This window comes from Schistocerca nitens, chromosome 2 (genome assembly GCF_023898315.1).
Source record: "Schistocerca nitens isolate TAMUIC-IGC-003100 chromosome 2, iqSchNite1.1, whole genome shotgun sequence".
NCBI classification, from domain to species: domain Eukaryota; kingdom Metazoa; phylum Arthropoda; class Insecta; order Orthoptera; family Acrididae; genus Schistocerca; species Schistocerca nitens.
The window spans coordinates 210,202,236-210,226,548 of NC_064615.1; the positions used below are offsets into that span (position 1 = coordinate 210,202,236).

The following is a 24,313-nucleotide window of genomic DNA, read 5'->3' on the forward strand; positions in this document are numbered from 1 at the left end:
TGGAAAAAAGAACACATTGACACCGGTGTGTCAGACCCACCATACTTGCTCCGGACACTGCGAGAGGGCTGTACAAGCAATGATCACACGCACGGCACAGCGGACACACCAGGAACCGCGGTGTTGGCCGTCGAATGGCGCTAGCTGCGCAGCATTTGTGCACCGCCGCCGTCAGTGTCAGCCAGTTTGCCGTGGCATACGGAGCTCCATCGCAGTCTTTAACACTGGTAGCATGCCGCGACAGCGTGGACGTGAACCGTATGTGCAGTTGACGGACTTTGAGCGAGGGCGTATAGTGGGCATGCGGGAGGCCGGGTGGACGTACCGCCGAATTGCTCAACACGTGGGGCGTGAGGTCTCCACAGTACATCGATGTTGTCGCCAGTGGTCGGCGGAAGGTGCACGTGCCCGTCGACCTGGGACCGGACCGCAGCGACGCACGGATGCACGCCAAGACCGTAGGATCCTACGCAGTGCCGTAGGGGACCGCACCGCCACTTCCCAGCAAATTAGGGACACTGTTGCTCCTGGGGTATCGGCGAGGACCATTCGCAACCGTCTCCATGAAGCTGGGCTACGGTCCCGCACACCGTTAGGCCGTCTTCCGCTCACGCCCCAACATCGTGCAGCCCGCCTCCAGTGGTGTCGCGACAGGCGTGAATGGAGGGACGAATGGACACGTGTCGTCTTCAGCGATGAGAGTCGCTTCTGCCTTGGTGCCAATGATGGTCGTATGCGTGTTTGGCGCCGTGCAGGTGAGCGCCACAATCAGGACTGCATACGACCGAGGCACACAGGGCCAACACCCGGCATCATGGTGTGGGGAGCGATCTCCTACACTGGCCGTACACCACTGGTGATCGTCGAGGGGACACTGAATAGTGCACGGTACATCCAAACCGTCATCGAACCCATCGTTCTACCATTCCTAGACCGGCAAGGGAACTTGCTGTTCCAACAGGACAATGCACGTCCGCATGTATCCCGTGCCACCCAACGTGCTCTAGAAGGTGTAAGTCAACTACCCTGGCCAGCAAGATCTCCGGATCTGTCCCCCATTGAGCATGTTTGGGACTGGATGAAGCGTCGTCTCACGCGGTCTGCACGTCCAGCACGAACGCTGGTCCAACTGAGGCGCCAGGTGGAAATGGCATGGCAAGCCGTTCCACAGGACTACATCCAGCATCTCTACGATCGTCTCCATGGGAGAATAGCAGCCTGCATTGCTGCGAAAGGTGGATATACACTGTACTAGTGCCGACATTGTGCATGCTCTGTTGCCTGTGTCTATGTGCCTGTGGTTCTGTCAGTGTGAACATGTGATGTATCTGACCCCAGGAATGTGTCAACAAAGTTTCCCCTTCCTGGGACAATGAATTCACGGTGTTCTTATTTCAATTTCCAGGAGTGTATTATCAACGGCAACGTCAGTATTGTCTCCCTGGTGTCTTCACCTTTCCTAAAGGCAAACTGATTGTCATCTAACACACCCTCAGTTTTCTTTTCCGTTGCTCACGTATGTCTCATCCTTACCTTTGCTCGTGTTGCATGGACGTCTACAGGATAGTTTGTGGTTATCTTCACTCGTCTGTCAGCTCAGATTTTTAAGCAGTTCCGTGAGCTGTCCCATGAGCCAGACCAGGGACACTCATGCTGCCTTTTTGCGTGCGCATTCAATGTGGCCTGCTAGCCGCTAGTAGGGGACATTGTTTTCAAACTTTCGCCTGTAGCCAGCCGTGCAACAGAAGTTTAATATATTTTCTTATTCCATTTTTAGACTTCTGTACCTCAGCTGGTAAAAAAAGGAACCCTTATACAATCAATTTGCTGTCTTTCCTTACGTCTTTCTGTCTGTTTGTCTGTCCGACTGATTAAATTTTTTTCTCAGGAACGGGCTGACGTAGCTAGTTGAGATTTATGACATATATTAAGGTTTACTGTCCCTTGACGATGTAAAAAAATGAAGCTTCTAAGTCAATGCCATCCAAAAATACGGCCATTTACGTCACAAATTTGGTACTCGCAAATTCAGATATCAAAACCTGAGGGGCACTTCCCTTCGACCCAGAATCATGAAACTTTTCAAGAAGTAAGGTTTCACCCTACAACCAAAGGAAAAAAAAACGGAAAATTATTCATTTGTAATCGTATCACAAGAAATTTTTTTCTTCATTTGTTATCAGACTCACTGTCTGTCTGCCGTCTGTTAACAACATTTTTTTCTCGGGAACGGGTAGACGTCTCAAGTTTAAATTTATGTCATCACATATCAAACTCTGCGGTTCCTTGGCGAAGTAAAAAAAAAGTGGAGCTTCTACAACAGTGCAGTCAAAAGACATGGCCATTTATGACACATATTTTGGTACTCGCAAACTCACTCATTAAAACCTATAGGGCGTTTCCCCTTGACGCACACTCATTAAATTTGGCAAGGAGAAAGGTTTTGCAGTACAAGTAAAGGAAAAATATCAGAAAATTGTTAATTTATAATTACATCACATGAAAAAAAAATATTTATTTTGGCATTTGTTATCGACTTCAAACTTGAAATTTAGACATTCTCGAAAGTCTTGGAATTCCTTGCACCGCTACCTTGCCAGTAGAAATGTCGATAAGAGCCAAATACCAATAGCCTTCCGGAATGGATGAATCGTTTGTATACATAATTAAGTTTGTACAGATTGCTCAGTGTGCGAGTCCAATCGCACCTGGCCATTTTTTTATTATTATTATGTGATGGTATTCATTTTTTGTGTGCTGCACTCTTTTTCCGAAATTACGAAACGCACTTTGGAAAATTAAGGGTTCTCAAAATGAGAAAACATATTCCAAGGTATAACATGGTCATGTACCTAGGAAAATATTTATCCAGTTGACTATCTCTTACATTACTATTGTACTACACAGCAATAATCAGTAAGTAATTTCAAACTGAATAGAAGTAACTCAGAAACTAGTTACAGGTTAAATACATATTGAAACGGAAACTACTGGAAACTAACGCAAATTTCGTTGTATAAAACATTCTCGGACTTCTTGCCGCGTCAGTTCAGGCTAAAACCATGAGCTTCGACGACTATCATCGTCTTCGTCAGAAGCAACTGACTGTTAAAACCCCTTGTGATGGTCTTATATACCCTACAGACGGCTTCTGATTGGTCACTAATTACGTAATGCGGTCGCGGATGGTGTCACCGTCTGCGCTGGTGGCGGCTCCGCTCCTGTAAAATTGCGACGAATATCTCTACCTCTTTTCTGCATCGAGAGCTCGCTCCCACGTACTGCCACGATTAGACCTGCAACACAGATTTCCATTTTCAAGACAGATAAAATTGTTAAGATATTGAAGAAATTCAATTCATTTTCAAGTATCACATGTACCGTGGTAGAAGACCTTCTTTTGCTTCAAGCTACAAGGTGGTTCACGACCGACCAGGTACATCTCAACAGTTCACACGTTACATAAATAGTACTAAAAATATACAGTATTTTACTCCCCATAAAATTCTGTAAGTGAAGAATTAACACTATATTCCAAACATCTATTAGGCGCACTACGAATGTAGTGTTGTGGACATGTTGGGAATGTGGATCTCACGGGGAGCGTGCAAGGGATAAGTCCCTGAAGACGCACTATCCTCTGTGCCCGCGGTGCCTCAGATGGATTACGAGGTTCGAGCTGTTTTGACGTGGGTAGCGACTTATGGTGAGGCGTCGGGTAGCTCTTTAAACGTACGTAAGTCACAAGTTATGTTCATTGGCACGGGACTTCCCGTGGAGTGCGTTACACCTCTCACCACAGTTGATACCATTCGTCGTTTGGGAATAGATTTTTCATCTGATCTCCGGCGTTCAGCCACCATCAACTGCCGGCGCCTCCTTTTAATGATCAGAGCAGGTCTTATGGACCATCGCCTTCGATCCCTAGATATTCTCCAACGAGCTCGATATGTCAATACATATATCGCATCCCGAGTTCCCCATGTAGCACAAGTTCTACCTTTCCCGCTTACTGTGGCACGTCGCATGTTGGCAGCGGTGGCATCTTTCGTCAGCTCTGGGCTGTTGTTCAAAGTTAACTATGCAACCCTTACTCTTTCCCGTGAACGAGGTGGGATAGGTCTGTTTCACGTGCCGGATAGAGCTCGCGCCCTATTTGTCAGCTCCCAGATGCCGGTATGGACACGTTGCCCAACGAGCCTCACTGGTCTCCTCCTGTCGGCATACTCGCCGGTCTCACTGTCAGCCCCAGTGACGATCTCGGATGTTCCGGCCCAGTTCTATTATATACGGTACTTCTTTCTGGAACTCAGTTATCTACGCCTCACCTTACCAAGACAGCTTTTCCTCAAGACAAAGGCAGTATACAATGTCCTCCAATTAGGTCGTCCACCTAACCCGATTGAACACAAGTTCCCCCAGGTTGACTGGCGTCATGTATGGCGCGCGGTGTTCGCCTGTTACCTTGACACGAATGTTCAATCTGTCTGGTACCTAACTGTCAATGGTAAGCAAATCAACCAATTTCGCCTTCATCGTATCCACCTCGCCCAATCACCTCTATGCTCCACGTGTGGAGTGCCAGACAATGATGAACATCGGTTTGTTTGCGGACCGGCGGCGGAGGTTTGGCACTTGGTTCGACGTATTGTGGCTTTTCTAACGCGGGACATTCCGGATCGGATTACTCCCCTTTCATTATTATTTCCGGAACGTGACTATTTTCCTCGGACAAAGACCAATGCTGTGAATTGGATTCGCGGACATGCCATTCACTACTTATTTGGACAAACTGTAGACTCTGTACTCGATTTTTGGACATACCTCAATGACCGTCATTATGTCGTTGTCCGTCACCCAAAATACAGACACTTTTTTCTCGAACTTCCTTGGGAGTGCTTTCCACGAGCCGCCTCGCAGCTGGAATGTGTTAAGCCAAGAGAGAAGAAGGTTTCCTGTTTGAACCAATGAACATTTCTGAACAATTGAACGGAACACATCAATTCGAGAAGACGTGACTCAACATATTACCAGCGGGGCGCAGAAGGCCTCTGATCAATTACATACACACACAAAAAAAAAGAAGGAAGATTTTGTTTTGTTTGTAAGGATAGCCCTAACCTTGATTTCCAATATTTCCCCTGGTATATAGGCAGCTCTCTGGGGTAGGTTTAGTCAGGAGCCAACGCCTGAAGTGGCCTAGATTTTTTTTTGTTATAGGATGAAAAGTGGCGGTGGCACTTGTTTTTTTAGTTCCATTTTATTAAAGGGTTTTCAAAAAAATGAAAAAAATGGAAAAAAATAAAAAAAGGTCGCCGGATCGAATCTCGCGCCAAAAAAATATAAAAAAAGAAAAGAAAAAGAAAGATAGAGCGTCTGTCATGTAAGCAGGAGATCCCGGGTTCGAGTCCCGATCGGGGCACACATTTTCAACATGTCCCCAACGAAGTGTATCAACGCCTGCTTGCAGCTAGGGTGTCCATTTAATTATCATTTCATATTCCAAACAGCTTCAATATACCATGTGATTCCAAAATCAGTCACTAGACTGACGTAGCATCTAAAAAACATCATGTGTTTCTGGGTACAACTATCCTCTAGGCACAACACTCTGCACTGGTATGTGGTATGAGTACCACATACTTGAGAAACTTTCTTGGATGGTTCGCACCAATGTTTTGTAAGCAATCTCCTTCATAAATTGGTTGCATTTACTTTGTATCCTAGCAACTGCGCTACCTGCGGCTGAGCCCATGAGCTCATTCCATTTCATACCCCCACAAGTTTTCTACACACAGACATCTGAGCGAGTGATCCGATACTCTCAGATTGATATTGTAGTCAAAAGATGCTACATTTATGCATTTTGTGACGTGCACAGTTTTAATTTCCTGAATGTCTGAAGTATATTTCCAGTCATTACATCACATCGAAATGTTACCAAAATCTGACTGAATAATTGTGCAGTTTTATAGGCTGTGGTTCGTCTGCACACCTGCAAAAAGTCTGAGGCTTCCATTAATAATGTCTGCCAAGTCATCAGTGTACAGTAAGAGCGGCAAGGGCCACAACAGGCTTCCTGGGGCACAATTGAAGTTAATTCTTTATTTGTCGATGAGCCTCCATCTAAGATGACATGGGCGCATTTTCTTTACCGATAAATTCGCAATCTAGTCACAAATTTTGTTTGATATCTGACTTCATAGTAGTTTCGTTAAAAAGCGTTGGCGTGATAGTCAAAAGCTTCTTGGAAGTCAAGAAATACCACATACGGCAATACATTTGTCGTAGTAACCAATGTAATGTTTTATTTGTCATCCATTTCGCGTTTTGGGATAAGCTCATCATCAGATCTGTGACTTGTGGACCAAACGTTCCTGTCAGATTCACTGCTTTGTGCAATGTATGTCTTTTAATATTTTGTCTGGCACTGTATGTTTCATATCACAGTTCTGATGAGGGGATAATCCCGGAACATGTTAATGAGGTGATAAAAACATTTACACTGAGATGAAAAAAGGCAAGGGGTAGCGATATGAACATACACAGAGGGCGGTAGTATTGTGTACACAAGGCATAAAAGCGCAGTACACTAGCGGAGCTCTCATTTATACTCAGGTGATTCATGTGTAAAGATAGCCGACGTCTTTATGGCCGCATGACGGGAGATAACGAACTTTTAATGCGGAATGGTAGTTGGAGCTAGGCACGTTGTTGTTGTTGTTGTGTTGTGGTCTTCAGTCCTGAGACTGCTTTGATGCAGCTCTCCATGCTACTCTATCCTGTGCAAGCTTCTTCATCTCCCAGTACCTACTGCACCCTACATCCTTCTGAATCTGCTTAGTGTATTCATCTCTTGGTCTCCCTCTACGATTTTTACCCTCCACGCTGCCCTCCAATGCTAAATTTGTGATCCCTTGATGCCTCAAAACTTGTCCTACCAACCGATCCCTTCTTCTAGTCAAGTTGTGCCACAAACTTCTCTTCTCCCCAATCCTATTCAATACCTCCTCATTAGTTACGTGGTCTACCCACCTTATCTTCAGCAATCTTCTGTAGCACCACATTTCGAAAGCTTCTATTCTCTTCTTGTCCAAACTAGATATCGTCCATGTTTCACTTCCATACATGGCTACGCTCCATACAAATACTTTCAGAAACGACTTCCTGACACTTAAATCTATACTCGATGTTAACAAATTTCTCTTCTTCAGAAACGCTTTCCTTGCCATTGCCAGTCTACATTTTATATCCTCTCTACTTCGACCATCATCAGTTATTTTACTCCCTAAATAGTAAAACTCCTTTACTACTTTAAGTGTCTCATTTCCTAATCTAATCCCCTCAGCATCACTCGATTTAATTTGACTACATTCCATTATCATCGTTTTGCTTTTGTTCATGTTCATCTTATATCCTCCTTTCAAGACACTGTCCATTCCGTTCAACTGCTCTTCCAAGTCCTTTGCTGTCTCTGACAGAATTACAATGTCATCGGCGAACCTCAAAGTTTTTACTTCTTCTCCATGAATTTTAATACCTACTCCAAATTTTTCTTTTGTTTCCTTTACTGCTTGCACAATATACAGATTGAATAACATCGGGGAGAGGCTACAACTCTGTCTCACTCCTTTCCCAACCACTGCTTCCCTTTCATGCCCCTCGACTCTTATAACTGCCATCTGGTTTCTGTAGAAATAGCCTTTCGCTCCCTGTATTTTACCCCTCCGCCTACAGAACTTGAAAGAGAGTATTCCAGTTAACATTGTCAAAAGCTTTCTCTAAGTCTACAAATGCTAGAAACGTAGGTTTGCCTTTTCTTAATCTTTCTTCTAAGATAAGTCGTAAGGTTAGTATTGCCTCACGTGTTCCAACATTTCTACGGAATCCAAACTGATCTTCACCGAGGTCCGTTTCATACCAGTTTTTCCATTCGTCTGTAAAGATTTCGCGTTAGTATTTTGCAGCCATGACTTATTAAACTGATAGTTCGGTAATTTTCACATCTGTCAACACTTGCTCTCTTTGGGATTGGAATTATTATATTCTTTTTGAAGTCTGAGGGTTTTTCGCCTGTCTCATACATCTTGCTCACCAGATGGTAGAGTTTTGTCATGACTGGCTCTCCAAAGGCCATCAGTAGTTCTAATGGAATGTTGTCTACTCCCGGGGCCTTGTTTCGACTCAGGTCTTTCAGTGCTCTGTCAAACTCTTCACGCACCATCTTATCTCCCATTTCGTCTTCATCTACATCCTCTTCCATTTCCATAATATTGTCCTCAAGTACATCGCCCTTGTATAAATCCTCTATATACTCCTTCCACCTTTCTGCCTTCCCTTCTTTGCTTAGAACTGGGTTGCCATCTGAGCTCTTGATATTCATACAAGTGGTTCTCTTCTCTCCAAAGGTCTCTTTAATTTTCCTGTAGGCAGTGTCTATCTTACCCCTAGTGAGACAAGCCTCTACATCCTTACATTTGTCCTCTATCCATCCCTGCTTAGCCATTTTGCACTTCCTGTCATTTTTGAGACGTTTGTATTCCTTTTTGCCTGCTTCATTTACTGCATTTTTATATTTTCTCCTTTCATCAATTAAATTCAATATTTCTTCTGTTACCCAAGGATTTCTACTAGCCCTCGTCTTTTTACCTACTTGATCGTCTGCTGCCTTCACTACTTCATCCCTCAGAGCTACCCATCCTTCTTCTACTGTATTTCTTTCCCCCATTCCTGTCAATTCTTCCCTTATGCTCTCCCTGAAACTATCTACAACCTCTCGTTCTTTCAGTTTATGCAGGTCCCATCTCCTTAAATTCCCACCTTTTTGCAGTTTCTTCAGTTTCAATCTGCAGCTCGTAACCAGTAGACTGTGGTTAGAATCCACATCTGCCCCTGGAAATGTCTTACAGTTTAAAACCTGGTTCCTAAATCTCTGTCTTACCATTATATAATCTATCTGAAACCTGTCAGTATCTCCAGGATTCTTCCAGGTATACAACCTTCTTTTATGATTCTTGAACCAAGTGTTAGCTATGATTAAGTTATGCTCTGTGCAAAATTCTACAAGGCGGCTTCCTCTTTCATTTCTTCCCCCAATCCATATTCACTTACTATGTTTCCTTCTCTCCCTTTTCCTACTGACGAATTCCAGTCACCCATGACTATTAAATTTTCGTCTCCCTTCACTACTATTTCTTTTATCTCGTCATACATATCATCAATTTCTTCACCATCTGCAGAGCTAGTTGGCATAAAACTTGTACTACTGTAGTAGGCATGGGCTTTGTGTCTATCTTGGCCACAGTAATGCGTTCACTATGCTGTTTGTAGTAGCTAACATGCACTCCTATTTTTTTATTCATTATTAAACCTACTGCTGCATTACCCTTATTTGATTTGTATTCATAACCCTGTAATCACCTGACCAAAAGTCTTGTTCCTCCTGCCACCGAACTTCACAAATTCCCACTATATCTAACTTTAACGTATCCATTTCCCTTTTTTAATTTTCTAACCTACCTGCCCGATTAAGGGATCTGACATTCCACGCTCCGATCCGTAGAACGCCAGTTTTCTTTCTCCTGATAACGACGTGCTCTTGAGTAGCTAGGCGCATCGGACATTAAATTTCTAAAATCGTTAGGGAACTCAATATTCTGAGATCCACAGTGTCGAACGTGCCGAGAGTACCACATTTCAGGCCTTACCTCTCACTACGGACAACGCAGTGGTTGACGGCCTTCACAGGGCAACCGAGAGCAGCGGCGTTTGAGCACAGTTGTCATTGCGAAGAGACAGGCAACACTGCTTGAAATAACCGCAGAAATAAGTTTGGGACGTATGGCGAACGCTTCCTTTAGGAGAAAGCTGTGAAAATTGGCATCAGTGGGCTGTGGCACCAAACGTGAGTGCCTTTGTTAAAAGCACATCACCTGCAGCGCCTCTCCTGGGCTCGTGCCCAATCAGTTGGACCAAAGGCGACTGGAAAACCATGACCTGGTCACATGAGTCCCGATTTTAGGTGGTACGAGCTGATGATACGGCTCGAGCGCTGCGCAGATCCCACGATACCATGGACCAAAGTTGTCGACAAGGTATTGAGCAATCTGATAGTGGCCCCAAATGGTATGGGCTCTGTTTACATGGCATGGGCTGGGTCCTATGGTCCAACTGCACCGATCATTGACTGGACACCATTTGCAGCCATTCATGGACGGAATTTTTGTGGACGACAATGAGCCATGTCATCGGCCACAATTGTTTGCGATTGGTTTGGAGAACATTCTGGACTATTCGAAAGACTAATTTGGCTACCCCGATCACCCAACATGAATTCCATCGATCATTTGTGAGACATAATCGAGAGGTCCGTTTGTGCACAAAATCCTGCACTACCAACACTTTTACACTGTGGACGACTATAGAGGCAGCATGGACAATATGTCTTCAGGGGACTTTCAACGACTTGTTAAGTCCATACCACGTCTAGTTGCTGCAGTACGCATGGCAATAGGAGGTTCGAAGTTCGACACGATTTTAGAAAGTAAACCTAGTCTTTTGTCACCTGAATGTATACTGGTTACCAGGAAAAGTGTTATACCATTCAATGCCAGAGGAGTTCGAAGATCTCCTGAGAGACTTCTTGCCTAAAGTGACACTGCATTTACATGTTTGGCTTCATTCCATGGCTCTCAGGTGGCAATGTGAGAAAAGAGCGAATTGGATTTCTCTAGAGTGATATTTTCAGTAACCAAGTTGCTTGCATGCAAGATGTCTTTCTCTTTCAGACGCATCATGAACTCACAGTACTTCTAAGATTCTACCACAGATTGATGCCAAAGATGTTGGACAGTGGTTTTGTGAGCTATCTTCCTAGTAGACGGATGGGACCTGTGCTTCCTTCCAACCACTGGACTCTTCTTTTTCTTTTTTTTTTTCGGGAATCTACTGTGCGGTTAACAGATGTGGTAACACCGAATTCCATATAGAATCTGACAGAGGTTCCACCTGATCCACACACCTTGTTCGGTTTTAGTGATTCCAGCTGTTTCTCGAGCCCAATGACAGTATATCAGTATCAGTCGTTTTGCAAAGATTCGAGAATTAGAAGAGGTGATAAATCAAACGCAAATTCAGTATAGCATCGGAGGATGGCTACCATTGGATATTGTATTCAATTCCTTTTGCGCTCTCATCATACTATGAATCTCGTAGCCCCCCTTAAAAACGTTCCACGCTCTCCCATTGATCCTGTTTGGAAACGATGCAGACAGAGCATTAGATTTAAGCTTCTAGTATTGCGATTATTTTGTAGCAGACGTTCGTCGTGGAATCAGCGTGTGAAAATATGTTTCACCGTAAAATGGAGTAATGCACATATTAAATTTTTTTAACCAAAATTTTGACATGGGTGATTGATACGTTAAGGCGTAAGTTTATAGGATGGATATTAACTCGCATGTGCTGGTGTCCTAAAAAAGCCATTGATGTTGTCTTCGTGAAGAAGATGTTCAGGTTGTATTGACGCTATTTTACTTGAATTCAAAACAGATTATTGACGGTCATTTTCACACTGACTAATTACTTAGCCGTTAGCAAAAAAGCAATGTACTAATATCCACGCTGTTGATGCTGAAATGTTTTATTGTCTGTACGCATATTTTACTTACATCGACGACATTTATACTAAAAAGAGTAGTTGAAAGGGAACACCCTTGTATAACTCCTTGCTTTATTTCAGCCATGCTATGTTTGCTGCCCTCTATTTTTCTTTTTATTTTTATTGCTTTATTCCTATATAAACCCTGTGCAGCTCTTACCAGATGAGATGAGTCCCTGTTTCTTAAAATTTCTCACAGCTTGTTTAAATTTACTTTAGCAAACGCCTTTTCGTAGTCAATGAAGGCAAGAAAAGTTGGTATATTGAATTCACTGTGTTTTTCTATTTGTTGTGTCACAGTCAAGATACAATCTGAGCGTGATTCTATTGCGCAAAACATGTTGGGCAACTGATAGTGTAGTTTCAGCGATTGCCGATAGTCATTTTATTAAAATTCTAGCATACAATTTGTAACATACATTTAGCCGCTTAATACCGCTGTAGTTCTAACATTCCTGTCTATTTACTTACTTATAAACTGGACGTATCTGGACTACAACCACTTTGTGAGCACATGACCTTAAAATCTAGAGTTCTTATTTTTTGCTATATTTGATATATATTTTATCAGTTCTAAATTGATTTTATCTCGTCCTGGAGTCTTCCTGTTCTTGCAATAAGTTTTTGCATCCTGTAGTTTCTCCATCGTTACTATGTCCCCATTACTATCTGCTTCAGTCAGATCTAATATGATGTATTGCACATCTGCCCATAGTGTTTTGTAGTATTTTACAACCAATTAGTTTCAAATTTTTGTTTATTTCTAGGTTTTAGATACTGTGTTTATTTCTAGGTTGTCCTTATCTTATTCGTTTAAATGCTTCGTTATGTTGTATGCTTTGTCTTGTCTTCCTCTTACACTGTGTTCAACATCTGTGATATTGTTTCCCAATTATAGTTTATTAATTGCCTGACTTCTGTTTACTAGAGCCGATTTTCTTTTATAACCTAATATCAGACATGGTCACCTGGGGAATTTAAAATTTTTAAGTCGGTCTATTTCTCGTCTTCAATTAGACTAACTATTTAATCATCCCAGTACTGCAGACGCCTTTTGAAAAAACTTGTCTGTTTTGTGCCAGGTGCTTCTGTTGCTTCGTTAGTTTGTGCTTCCTTTATTATGTATCCAATTTTAAATGTAAACTTATGTAATCTTCAAGCCTTTTCTCGTACAGTAAACGGATGCTCTCTCCTTGGAGTAAATGTACTCTAAATGTTGTTTCAGTTTTATTTTGTTTCTGTTTAGAACCTACCTTCCCTCTTTTAAGTAGTTTTATTTCTGAGAGTGACGAGAAAGTGTTTGCAGACACATCTGGACCTCTGAATACTCTGGTGTCTTGCACCAGAAGCCAAGACTTTTTATTTGTGATCGAAATTGATAAACATAACATAGGGGAAGTTAATATATTTAAATATTTAGAGTGGGGTATTACGTATGGGGAAAATAATGCAATGCAAAATAAGTCAGACCTGTTCAACTATTTCTGTGGAGTAAAACGCAGAACTTTGGGAAAGAAAGACCTCAGAGACACTCTACTGAAATTCTGCACTGCTCTATGGATGTGAAATCTGGACCTTTAAAACGTGAAATGAAAAGAGAGTAGAAACTTGTGAAACGAACTTCCTCAAATACCTGTTGGACATATTTTGATCAAAAAAAAAATGACGACATTAGAGCTGAAATGAGTACGCAAATCATAACGGATATAATTAAACTGTTACAATTAAGATGAAAAGAACACATAAATCGTACGCCAGACGTCAGAAACACTAAAACAGTAAAATGGTGTGAACAAAGGGGCAAAACAGCCTTAGGAATACCAATCTAGAGATGGACTGACAAATTTTGAAAAAGATGGAATGGACCAAAAGGTCCAAACCCTGATGTAGATGCTGATGTATAAAATGGATACCGTTAGAAAATCTTTAACGTTTTATAAGCTTTTGGGACAATAAAAGTTGATAATGTAGCATGTTCTCGTCGATCATCAACACAATGCGTCTTCCCAGTGAGTGTAATGTGTTTCATGCCGAACACTGTGCGATTCTTAGGTTAGACGTGAACTGGGGCTGACATTCTTGAACTGCACCGATTCCGTCAGTTCTTTGCAGGCTATCTAGCATGTGCACCCAGCGGATAAAACAGTCCAGAATGTCCAGGCCGCCCTTCTCCAGTTGTGTAGACAGGGTAAGGAAGCGTCATTCGGTTCGAGTACCGGGACACGTGGGAATGAGGTAGCCGACACGCATGCACCCTAGTCAGCGTGCTGTCCCTCTGCATGATATAATGTCATTGCTGCGAAGGTCAGTAGTACGTCCTTCGGAGGAAGAGTCGCTAAACGCGATTGATGACAAGTTGAGACATAAAAAAAGGGACTATAAGGCCGTGGTGCATCTCCTTTCGGCTAGCTAAACGTATGACGTTTGCTTAGCATGTCTTCGAGTAAGACACGGTCACATGACGCAAGGCTTCCTTCTCAAACGAGGAGGCTAGAGGCTTTGTGATACTTGTAGTGTACTGGTTACAGTTCGTCACATTTTAACCGAGTATATTTTGTATTATGTCAGGAGAGTAGAAGACAGTTTATTAACAGACCTGACCTCAGTTTTAAATTACCATTAGAAGGCTGAGGCACAGGGTTCATGATTTTGTATTGTGTGTAACCTTCTACGTAAACTAAATGCAAGAGGTTTTAGTGTATGCAAAGGATGTTTGGCTTTTCCAGTTACTCTATAAGTGATCAGATAAACACCATTTAGGGACCCGCTGTGTCGTGTCTTTTTTATTTGATAGTCGTATTTCAATAAGAGACCTAAGTCACCGAAAATACACTTCTGGAAATGGAAAAAAGAACACATTGACACCGGTGTGTCAGACCCACCATACTTGCTCCGGACACTGCGAGAGGGCTGTACAAGCAATGATCACACGCACGGCACAGCGGACACACCAGGAACCGCGGTGTTGGCCGTCGAATGGCGCTAGCTGCGCAGCATTTGTGCACCGCCGCCGTCAGTGTCAGCCAGTTTGCCGTGGCATACGGAGCGCCATCGCAGTCTTTAACACTGGTAGCATGCCGCGACAGCGTGGACGTGAACCGTATGTGCAGTTGACTGACTTTGAGCGAGGGCGTATAGTGGGCATGCGGGAGGCCGGGTGGACGTACCGCCGAATTGCTCAACACGTGGGGCGTGAGGTCTCCACAGTACATCGATGTTGTCGCCAGTAGTCGGCGGAAGGTGCACGTGCCCGTCGACCTGGGACCGGACCGCAGCTACGCACGGATGCACGCCGAGACCGTAGGATCCTACGCAGTGCCGTAGGGGACCGCACCGCCACTTCCCAGCAAATTAGGGACACTGTTGCTCCTGGGGTATCGGCGAGGACCATTCGCAACCGTCTCCATGAAGCTGGGCTACGGTCCCGCACACCGTTAGGCCGTCTTCCGCTCACGCCCCAACATCGTGCAGCCCGCCTCCAGTGGTGTCGCGACAGGCGTGAATGGAGGGACGAATGGAGACGTGTCGTCTTCAGCGATGAGAGTCGCTTCTGCCTTGGTGCCAATGATGGTCGTATGCGAGTTTGGCGCCGTGCAGGTGAGCGCCACAATCAGGACTGCATACGACCGAGGCACACAGGGCCAACACCCGGCATCATGGTGTGGGGAGCGATCTCCTACACTGGCCGTACACCACTGGTGATCGTCGAGGGGACACTGAATAGTGCACGGTACATCCAAACCGTCATCGAACCCATCGTTCTACCATTCCTAGACCGGCAAGGGAACTTGCTGTTCCAACAGGACAATGCACGTCCGCATGTATCCCGTGCCACCCAACGTGCTCTAGAAGGTGTAAGTCAACTACCCTGGCCAGCAAGATCTCCGGATCTGTCCCCCATTGAGCATGTTTGGGACTGGATGAAGCGTCGTCTCACGCGGTCTGCACGTCCAGCACGAACGCTGGTCCAACTGAGGCGCCAGGTGGAAATGGCATGGCAAGCCGTTCCACAGGACTACATCCAGCATCTCTACGATCGTCTCCATGGGAGAATAGCAGCCTGCATTGCTGCGAAAGGTGGATATACACTGTACTAGTGCCGACATTGTGCATGCTCTGTTGCCTGTGTCTATATGCCTGTGGTTCTGTCAGTGTGATCATGTGATGTATCTGACCCCAGGAATGTGTCAATAAAGTTTCCCCTTCCTGGGACAATGAATTCACGGTGTTCTTATTTCAATTTGCAGGAGTGTAATAACAGTTGTCGCTTTTGTGCACTGAAGCACGACTAAGTGTGATAATTTGATAAAGACTGGAGAAAAGCAAATGTGATCTGATCTAGCTTTTAGTGTACTTTATAAATTTTAATTACATCTGTCTCATAATGAATTTCTAAGGGCGGTGATAACCATCATGTTGAGCGCCGTATACAAGCAATTACAACAATCGATTTTCAACAAACTTCAGAAAATATCGGGCCTATACTGGCACAAAATCACTGATTATATCTGATCGTATTCCACGAAAATTTAACTATGACGCTGTCAACGCATTCATTCACAGACGCTTGGGGCAATAATTGTCCTCTGTTTGTGCTCCTCAATTTGATTGGAAGATAACAAAGGTGGAAACTGGTGGAGATATGATTCGACCTGCTTTCTTTTTCTATCATCACAGATTATGAGACCTTGTTTCTGCCAGTACGATTCGATCCGGAGAAGACACTTATTGCAGTCTCTGTGCACAGCTATTGCGTATCGATACAGATGCAAAGACATACTCGTATATGTCTGTTCCGATCGATTACATAAGAAGCCCGCAGTTTGCGACAGCTTTATACGTTGGCGAGGGTGGAGTGCGGCCCATATATTTCTGTTAGGGGAATTAAGTATGCTTTTTTGTTTTTATTTCATTTGTTTTATAAAACTTTTCAACGAGTTCTTATGTTTTCTATTAAATTTCATAACATTCTTCTGTTTAAGGCAGGTCTTGAAAAGACGTGGGTGGTATATTACATCAGGCTCAAAAATGCTGTGTGATTATCTGACTTTCGGTGCGCTAACAGAAATTCAATCTGTCGGTGCATCGTCACACTAAGAATCTCGCCATGTTCCAATGTTCCCACTTTCTTTCCTTCCCTATCGCCAGCGCAAATACATACCTCTGTATCCATACAAGGAGATGTGAATTTGTGGACTGCTTATATGTAAACACTTTAGCTTCTGTAAAGCTATAAGGGTTTAAATCTAGCAATATAAGTTTCGTATCCCACCGCAATTAGTTCTTTTTACTAGCCGTTTTCGTTAACAGTAATGTTTTCAGAATTCCATGTTCATATAGTGCCTTCATACAGATGGGGTTGTAATATTTCAAAAGCCCATTTCCACACAATCCTAGTATAAACAAAATGGCATCAGTCCCATATGCCACTACCTCAATCTTACATTTCACGTTACATATGAAAGTGAATCTGATGGGAGATATTTCGAATATAATGATCATCCTAAGCTATTGAATAAAAGACAAATATACCAACACTTATCGATACCTGTGTTGTATTCTTGGACTAGCACATAAAATAAACTTGGTTTGTGGATGGAATACTTTAGTTCGAAGCTGGGGAAGGCGTGTCATTACAATTCAAACGGTATTCAAGATAAATTTTTGTATTCCGTAAGTTATAATAAATACTTGTACATGCTGCCTTATGTCACTATTGAAAGTTTGCTACACCTTCATCGACAAAAAGACACATGCTTTAGGCACTTTTATTGCTACTTTTTAACCAATACTGAAATTATATTTGCCTCCAAACACATAATATCATCTACGAGCCGTCAGCTGTACAGGTGAATAAATGACATTTCTTTTACCATTTTAATTCCGCTGACTTGTTTTATCATAAAAATTGTTCACAATTATCTCTTTTCCAGTGCAATTTCGTAACAGATAGATGTAATGGTAGAGAATAAAATCTTAATTTCGCACACCTGTTGTCAATAATAATATGTTTATGCTGAGCATTGTTTTTAAACTTTTTCAGTGCTACCGGATTTCGTAGCGAAGGAGATGATCAGAGACATCTCCAAAGAAGAGGAGAAAGGGTCTTTCGTACCAAATCAGTTCCATAAGATCTACATCCATCGATATGAAGACGTGAGCATCCTCTTTGCTGACATCAAAGGATTCACAGGTAAGAGATCGCACGTATCTGAATGGCGTACGTTTAGCCTATCAAATGTTTGCACCGAGGAGAACGTGGAGAACAGTAATAATGTATGAGGTGTAGGTATTCTCATAGATTTCTAGAAGCTGCAATTTGGATGAAGATGCGGTGAGACGATGCGGCCATTTGGAAGCACTTTTGATAACCTTTCTTAAGTCTTGACCACACTCTTTATTTTTCGAGCAACCTTATGCATTTCGACTTTCCGTCATTTTGAAAGGCAGTGTTATGTCAGTAATATAAAATTTCTCATTAGATACATTGTATCACGTCAACACTCCCGATCACGAGACAAGTGCAAACTGCTACAAAGAGAAAATTTTGGAAGCCACTACAGACATGACTTGACTCAACATGACCACTTCCGGACTAAATCAGTATCTTGCAACAATATTTAAATAAAGAAATATCATAAAAATTCGGTTACCATCAGATTATTCACAATACTTGTAAGCATAGTTGGTTCATAAATAAATAAGCCAGCATTCCTGCACAAGTGTGCTCACAATAAATAATTGTCGTTAAATATTATTTAAACAATTATTTGTACATTCTTGACAGGCGCGTCTTTTGGTTCTCTTTCCAGTTGTGGCGTCAGTTAACACATGCGACAGACCACTTTTACATAAGCACAGATTTTTAATAGCATCTGCAGTCATCATTTAAATAAACTTAACTGCCAAAATAGTAAACTGTTCATTAAATAACTACACAAGTACGACATTGTGAGCAGTTGATGCTGTGTTCATTTGCTCTGTAAATGTAGGAAATACCATGTTCTGACAAAAATTTGTATAATGAAAAAGGTATAAAAGAAGTCGTAAATCAGTAAATAAAATAGGTACAGATACGTACGTAGCTTTCAGGGATAACAGCTATAGTGTAATTCTATCATCTGAGATATCGTATGCTGAAATCACAAGAAGGATTTAAAAGTTGTTGATTTAGAGGTTCATTGTGTAAATGTTTAACTTCTGTAGTTTTAAAGATTTTGAAATATTGTTGTGTCACTGGATGAACCTAATTTTTCTGGGATGGCCGATGTATTTGCATTACTATTTGGTTGTAAATTATTATAGAGCCTCAGAGAGCCGTAAGAAGCCATCTTTCAGCTCGTCTGACACTCCGACATTTCTTGAAGATTGTCTCCTGCACAAAGACCATGCGAGCGACAGTCGTCCAAATTCCAAGCGATGGGATTTAGATTAGATTTACTTTCATTCCAACTGATCCGTAGTGAGGAGGTCCTCCAGGATGTAGAACATATCAGAAAAACAATAATACATGACAAATATTTACAACTCAAACAAATAAGCTAATGTACCATTCCACAGGTCCCAAATGGAATGATCGTCATTTTTTTTAATGAAACACTATATGAAAGATTCATTTTACAAACACTAATGCACTGAATTTAAAATAAAAAAGTTTTTCTTTTATTTATAAGATAATAAACATGTAATGGAATTACTATAATTCTTATTTACAATGAACACATTACTGCACTGAAATGGTGCAAAAGTTAGATTGTACTTCTATATATTACACACGCACAAATCAATTGGTTCTACTGAATTTCATTGGTTGTTAAGCTTTTTACGGCTGTTGGCAAGTTATTGAAAATGTGTGTTCCTGAATAATGCACACCTTTTTGTACAAGAGTAAGTGATTTTAAATCCTTGTGAGGATTATTCTTATTTCTAGTATTTATTCCATGAATTGAGCTGTTGGTTTGAAAAAGTGATATACTTTAATGACAAAGTTCATTAAAGAATAAATATATTGGGAAGCAGTAGTTAGTATCCCTAGTTCCCTAAACGGGCTTACCCGTTTCCAGTGACACTGCTAATCTTTGTACCTGGATTCGCCCATACTGGTTACCCAGCCGGAAACCGGGACTGCTCCGGCGAGCCCAGAGACCTGTGTACGCTGGTTTCCAGCCGTACAACCAGTTCATCTCTCCTCAGTACTAGGTCTAGGTGGATGATTAACTCACCCCCATATTCGTAGCGTTACATTCTCTAAAAGACTCAACTGCTCGCTACTATGCCTCAAATAAGAAAGCCCCAGTGCTGCACAACAGACCGGCGAGCAAACGAACCACAGACAACTTAAACACAGAATCATGGATCTTATTTACTACTCGTGCAGTGCGCTCATTCATCTTTGTTCGAGCAGGGTAAAGGTGAATTACTTACAATGGCAGAAAACATTTGAAAACCTTACATTTGGAAATGGTGTTGCAGGAGAGAAGTCTAATTGAAATGGAAGAAATTCAAGCGGAATAGTGGAGGGTAATAAGCACTCTAGCAAAGACAGACTTCCTACATGTGTTTCAAAATTGACAGAAACGTTGCGATAGGGTGAATTCCCTCCCAGTAGGACAACTTTGGATATGATGCACAAGAATAAGATCTACTTAAGACGTAACAGTTTTAATTACTGCCTCTCGGGAACCAAATCGTGAGAGTATTTGTGTTGCACATTCGCTGCTTCTCATTCATAGTGCCTTCGGTAGGCATTTACACGCCGAACACGCTGTAACCTAGGGCATATTTTATACGTTGCGAGAGCGCTTCGCACCGTGCACAGAAGATTAGATGGATAGATCAAGTAAGTAATGAGGAGGCAGTGAATAGGATCGGAGAGCCAAGAAGTTTGTGGCACAACTTGACTAGAAGAAGCGATCGGTTGATAGGAAACACTCAGAGACATCGGTGGATCACCAGTTTAGTTCTGGAGGAAAGTGTGGAAGGTAAAAATCGTAGAGGGAGACCAAGAGATGAATACAGTAAGCACGTAAGGATGTAGGTAGCCTTAGTTATTCAGAGATGAAGAGGCTTGCATAGGATAGATGGCATGGAGAGCTGCATCAGACCAGTCTTCACACTAAAGACCACAACAACAACTTATCTCGGGTACTTTTGGATGCCACATCGTACGTATCAGTGAAGGGGTATAGCTCCTCTAGATCAGGAAAATGTTACTCTGTGCGTGGTGGGAAGCACACTGTGCAACAGATAAAATATGCCACTTCGTTACAGCGTGTTTGGCATGTCAATGCCTGCCGAAGGCACGATGAATACGAAGCAGCGAATGTCGACGCAAATACTCTCGCCACTTGGTTCCATTTCCTGAGAAGATACGCCAGTTCTGCTTGCAGACTCGTGGCGTTTGGGGGAACGAACTGCAGTCGTTCTTCTGGGAACCTCCAAGAAACCGACACTCAATTTCCTGCGCAACACACGCTTGGTTATTAACGGCCGGTCGTTATTCCAGTACGCAGACGCGCAGAGAGAATTCGCTTCAAGAATATTGGACGTCTGCCACTTGCTTGCCACAAAAACCAGAGCCACTGCGAAATACATGGCTCTTGGCCGTTAAAACTACAATACCTTGACGTATAGCAAATAACGAAATTCCATTTACCGAACGTGTACAGTATAATAGGAACAATACTTGACTTAATTTGTACGTGATTTGAGGCATAAAGATTGCAAAATTTAATATGTAGAGTTGTCACCTCTGCTAGCCGCATAGACTCTAATACAGCTGGACATAGAGTCGAAAACAGATTGGAAAACAGTTACGTGTGCGTCATTCCATGCTGCTTGAACTCCCACACTTAAGCGGAAACAACTTACTTAGCATGTCACTGTTTATACCTTCACTCATTAGATAGTACAAGCCTTAAATAATAATATATCGTCAGCTGGTATTTTTTGTGCTCTGTCCTAGAAAAGCTCAAGTTTTATGGAACTGATGGCTTTACTCACAGCTGATATGAATTATACTTGACGAAGAGAATACAAGAGGTTGTACTGCATAATTCACAGAATATCGGAAAGGTAGAAAATTTTAGTAACTGGAGAAAAACCGCAAAGGGAATCCACATGGTTCAATTTTGGGTCCTCTCCTACTCCTTATGTATGTGAATGACCTTCCACTTAACATTCAACAAGCAAAATTGGTACTTTTTACAGACAATATTAGTGTTATAATAAAGCGTATTATAGAGAAAGCAACAGAAGTGTTGGTAAATGATATTTCGCAAAGAATTATTAAGCACCTCTCTGAAAATGGTCTCTCCCTAAATTTTGAAAAGAAAAAACATTAAATTCACTTCGGTAGAACAAATAGAGTCAAAGCAACAAGTGATGTAGCACATGAGCATAAGTCAGCAAATAGGGTAGAAAACTCCAAATTTTTGGGTGTACATATTGATGAAATCTTGAACTGGAAGAAGCATAGTACAAACAATTCAGTTCAGACACTTTTGGCTCTTCGTGTAGTTGCTAATCTAGGAAGCAAACATATCAGCCTATTGATATATTTTCCATATTTTCAGTGAAGAACGTATTATAGAACGATTTTCTGGGCCAACTCCTCACTTACAAAGTATGGATTGCACAAAAGCGAGTAATAAGAATAATACGTTCCGTTCACCCACAGACGTCATGTACGTACCCCTCTGAGGAGCTAGTCTTTTAAGTGCGCCATCACCATTTGAGCAGAATGGTGATGTCCATACCTACAATACCAGAGTGAAAAATATCCTTTATTGTCCATTGTTAAAACTGTCAGAGGCGCAAAAATTTTTGTGATTTGCCCAGTAAATTACACTCCTGGAAATTGAAATAAGAACACCGTGAATTCATTGTCCCAGGAAGGGGAAACTTTATTGACACATTCCTGGGGTCAGATACATCACATGATCACACTGACAGAACCACAGGCACATAGACACAGGCAACAGAGCATGCACAATGTCGGCACTAGTACAGTGTATATCCACCTTTCGCAGCAATGCAGGCTGCTATTCTCCCATGGAGACGATCGTAGAGATGCTGGATGTAGTCCTGTGGAACGGCTTGCCATGCCATTTCCACCTGGCGCCTCAGTTGGACCAGCGTTCGTGCTGGACGTGCAGACCGCGTGAGACGACGCTTCATCCAGTCCCAAACATGCTCAATGGGGGACAGATCCGGAGATCTTGCTGGCCAGGGTAGTTGACTTACACCTTCTAGAGCACGTTGGGTGGCACGGGATACATGCGGACGTGCATTGTCCTGTTGGAACAGCAAGTTCCCTTGCCGGTCTAGGAATGGTAGAACGATGGGTTCGATGACGGTTTGGATGTACCGTGCACTATTCAGTGTCCCCTCGACGATCACCAGTGGTGTACGGCCAGTGTAGGAGATCGCTCCCCACACCATGATGCCGGGTGTTGGCCCTGTGTGCCTCGGTCGTATGCAGTCCTGATTGTGGCGCTCACCTGCACGGCGCCAAACACGCATACGACCATCATTGGCGCCAAGGCAGAAGCGACTCTCATCGCTGAAGACGACACGTCTCCATTCGTCCCTCCATTCACGCCTGTCGCGACACCACTGGAGGCGGGCTGCACGATGTTGGGGCGTGAGCGGAAGACGGCCTAACGGTGTGCGGGACCGTAGCCCAGCTTCATGGAGACGGTTGCGAATGGTCCTCGCCGATACCCCAGGAGCAACAGTGTCCCTAATTTGCTGGGAAGTGGCGGTGCGGTCCCCTACGGCACTGCGTAGGATCCTACGGTCTTGGCGTGCATCCGTGCGTCGCTGCGGTCCGGTCCCAGGTCGACGGGCACGTGCACCTTCCGCCGACCACTGGCGACAACATCGATGTACTGTGGAGACCTCACGCCTCACGTGTTGAGCAATTCGGCGGTACGTCCACCCGGCCTCCCGCATGCCCACTATACGCCCTCGCTCAAAGTCCGTCAACTGCACATACGGTTCACGTCCACGCTGTCGCGGCATGCTACCAGTGTTAAAGACTGCGATGGAGCTCCGTATGCCACGGCAAACTGGCTGACACTGACGGCGGCGGTGCACAAATGCTGCGCAGCTAGCGCCATTCGACGGCCAACACCGCGGTTCCTGGTGTGTCCGCTGTGCCGTGCGTGTGATCATTGCCTGTACAGCCCCCTTGCAGTGTCCGGAGCAAGTATGGTGGGTCTGACACACCGGTGTCAATGTGTTCTTTTTTCCATTTCCAGGAGTGTATAATGTCCGGCAGGTAGCGAAGCAAGCTTTAAATCTAATTTAAAATCATTTTTCCTGGACAACTCCCTTTGTTTCTTTGATGAATTTGTACTCAAAAACTGACAGCCAGCAAAAAAAGTGTAGTAGCATTAGTACGACTAAGATTAATAACGTTTTTATCAATGTTAACACTTACCATGGAAACATATGCTGTAAACTGGCCCGATCCACATCATTTCAATTATACATTGAAGCGCCAAATAAACTGGTATAGGCATGCACATTCAAATAGAAAGATATGTAAATAGGCAGAATATGGCGCTGCGGTTGACAAAGCCTATATAAAACAATAAGTTTCTGGCGCGTTTGTTAGATCGGTTACTGATGCTACAATGGTAGGTTATC

General features: G+C 43.1%; 1 protein-coding gene across 2 annotated transcripts in view; it reads left to right on the plus strand.

The window, feature by feature from the left end:
• LOC126235920 (adenylyl cyclase 78C-like) overlaps nt 1–24,313 on the plus strand; it is a 751,097-nt gene that overhangs the window by 568,695 nt on the left and 158,089 nt on the right. For both annotated transcript variants that reach the window (XM_049944876.1, XM_049944877.1), the window contains exon 6: nt 17,703–17,852. In XM_049944876.1, the coding sequence (XP_049800833.1) occupies nt 17,703–17,852 (150 nt within the window). The remainder of the gene's footprint in view (nt 1–17,702; nt 17,853–24,313) is intronic.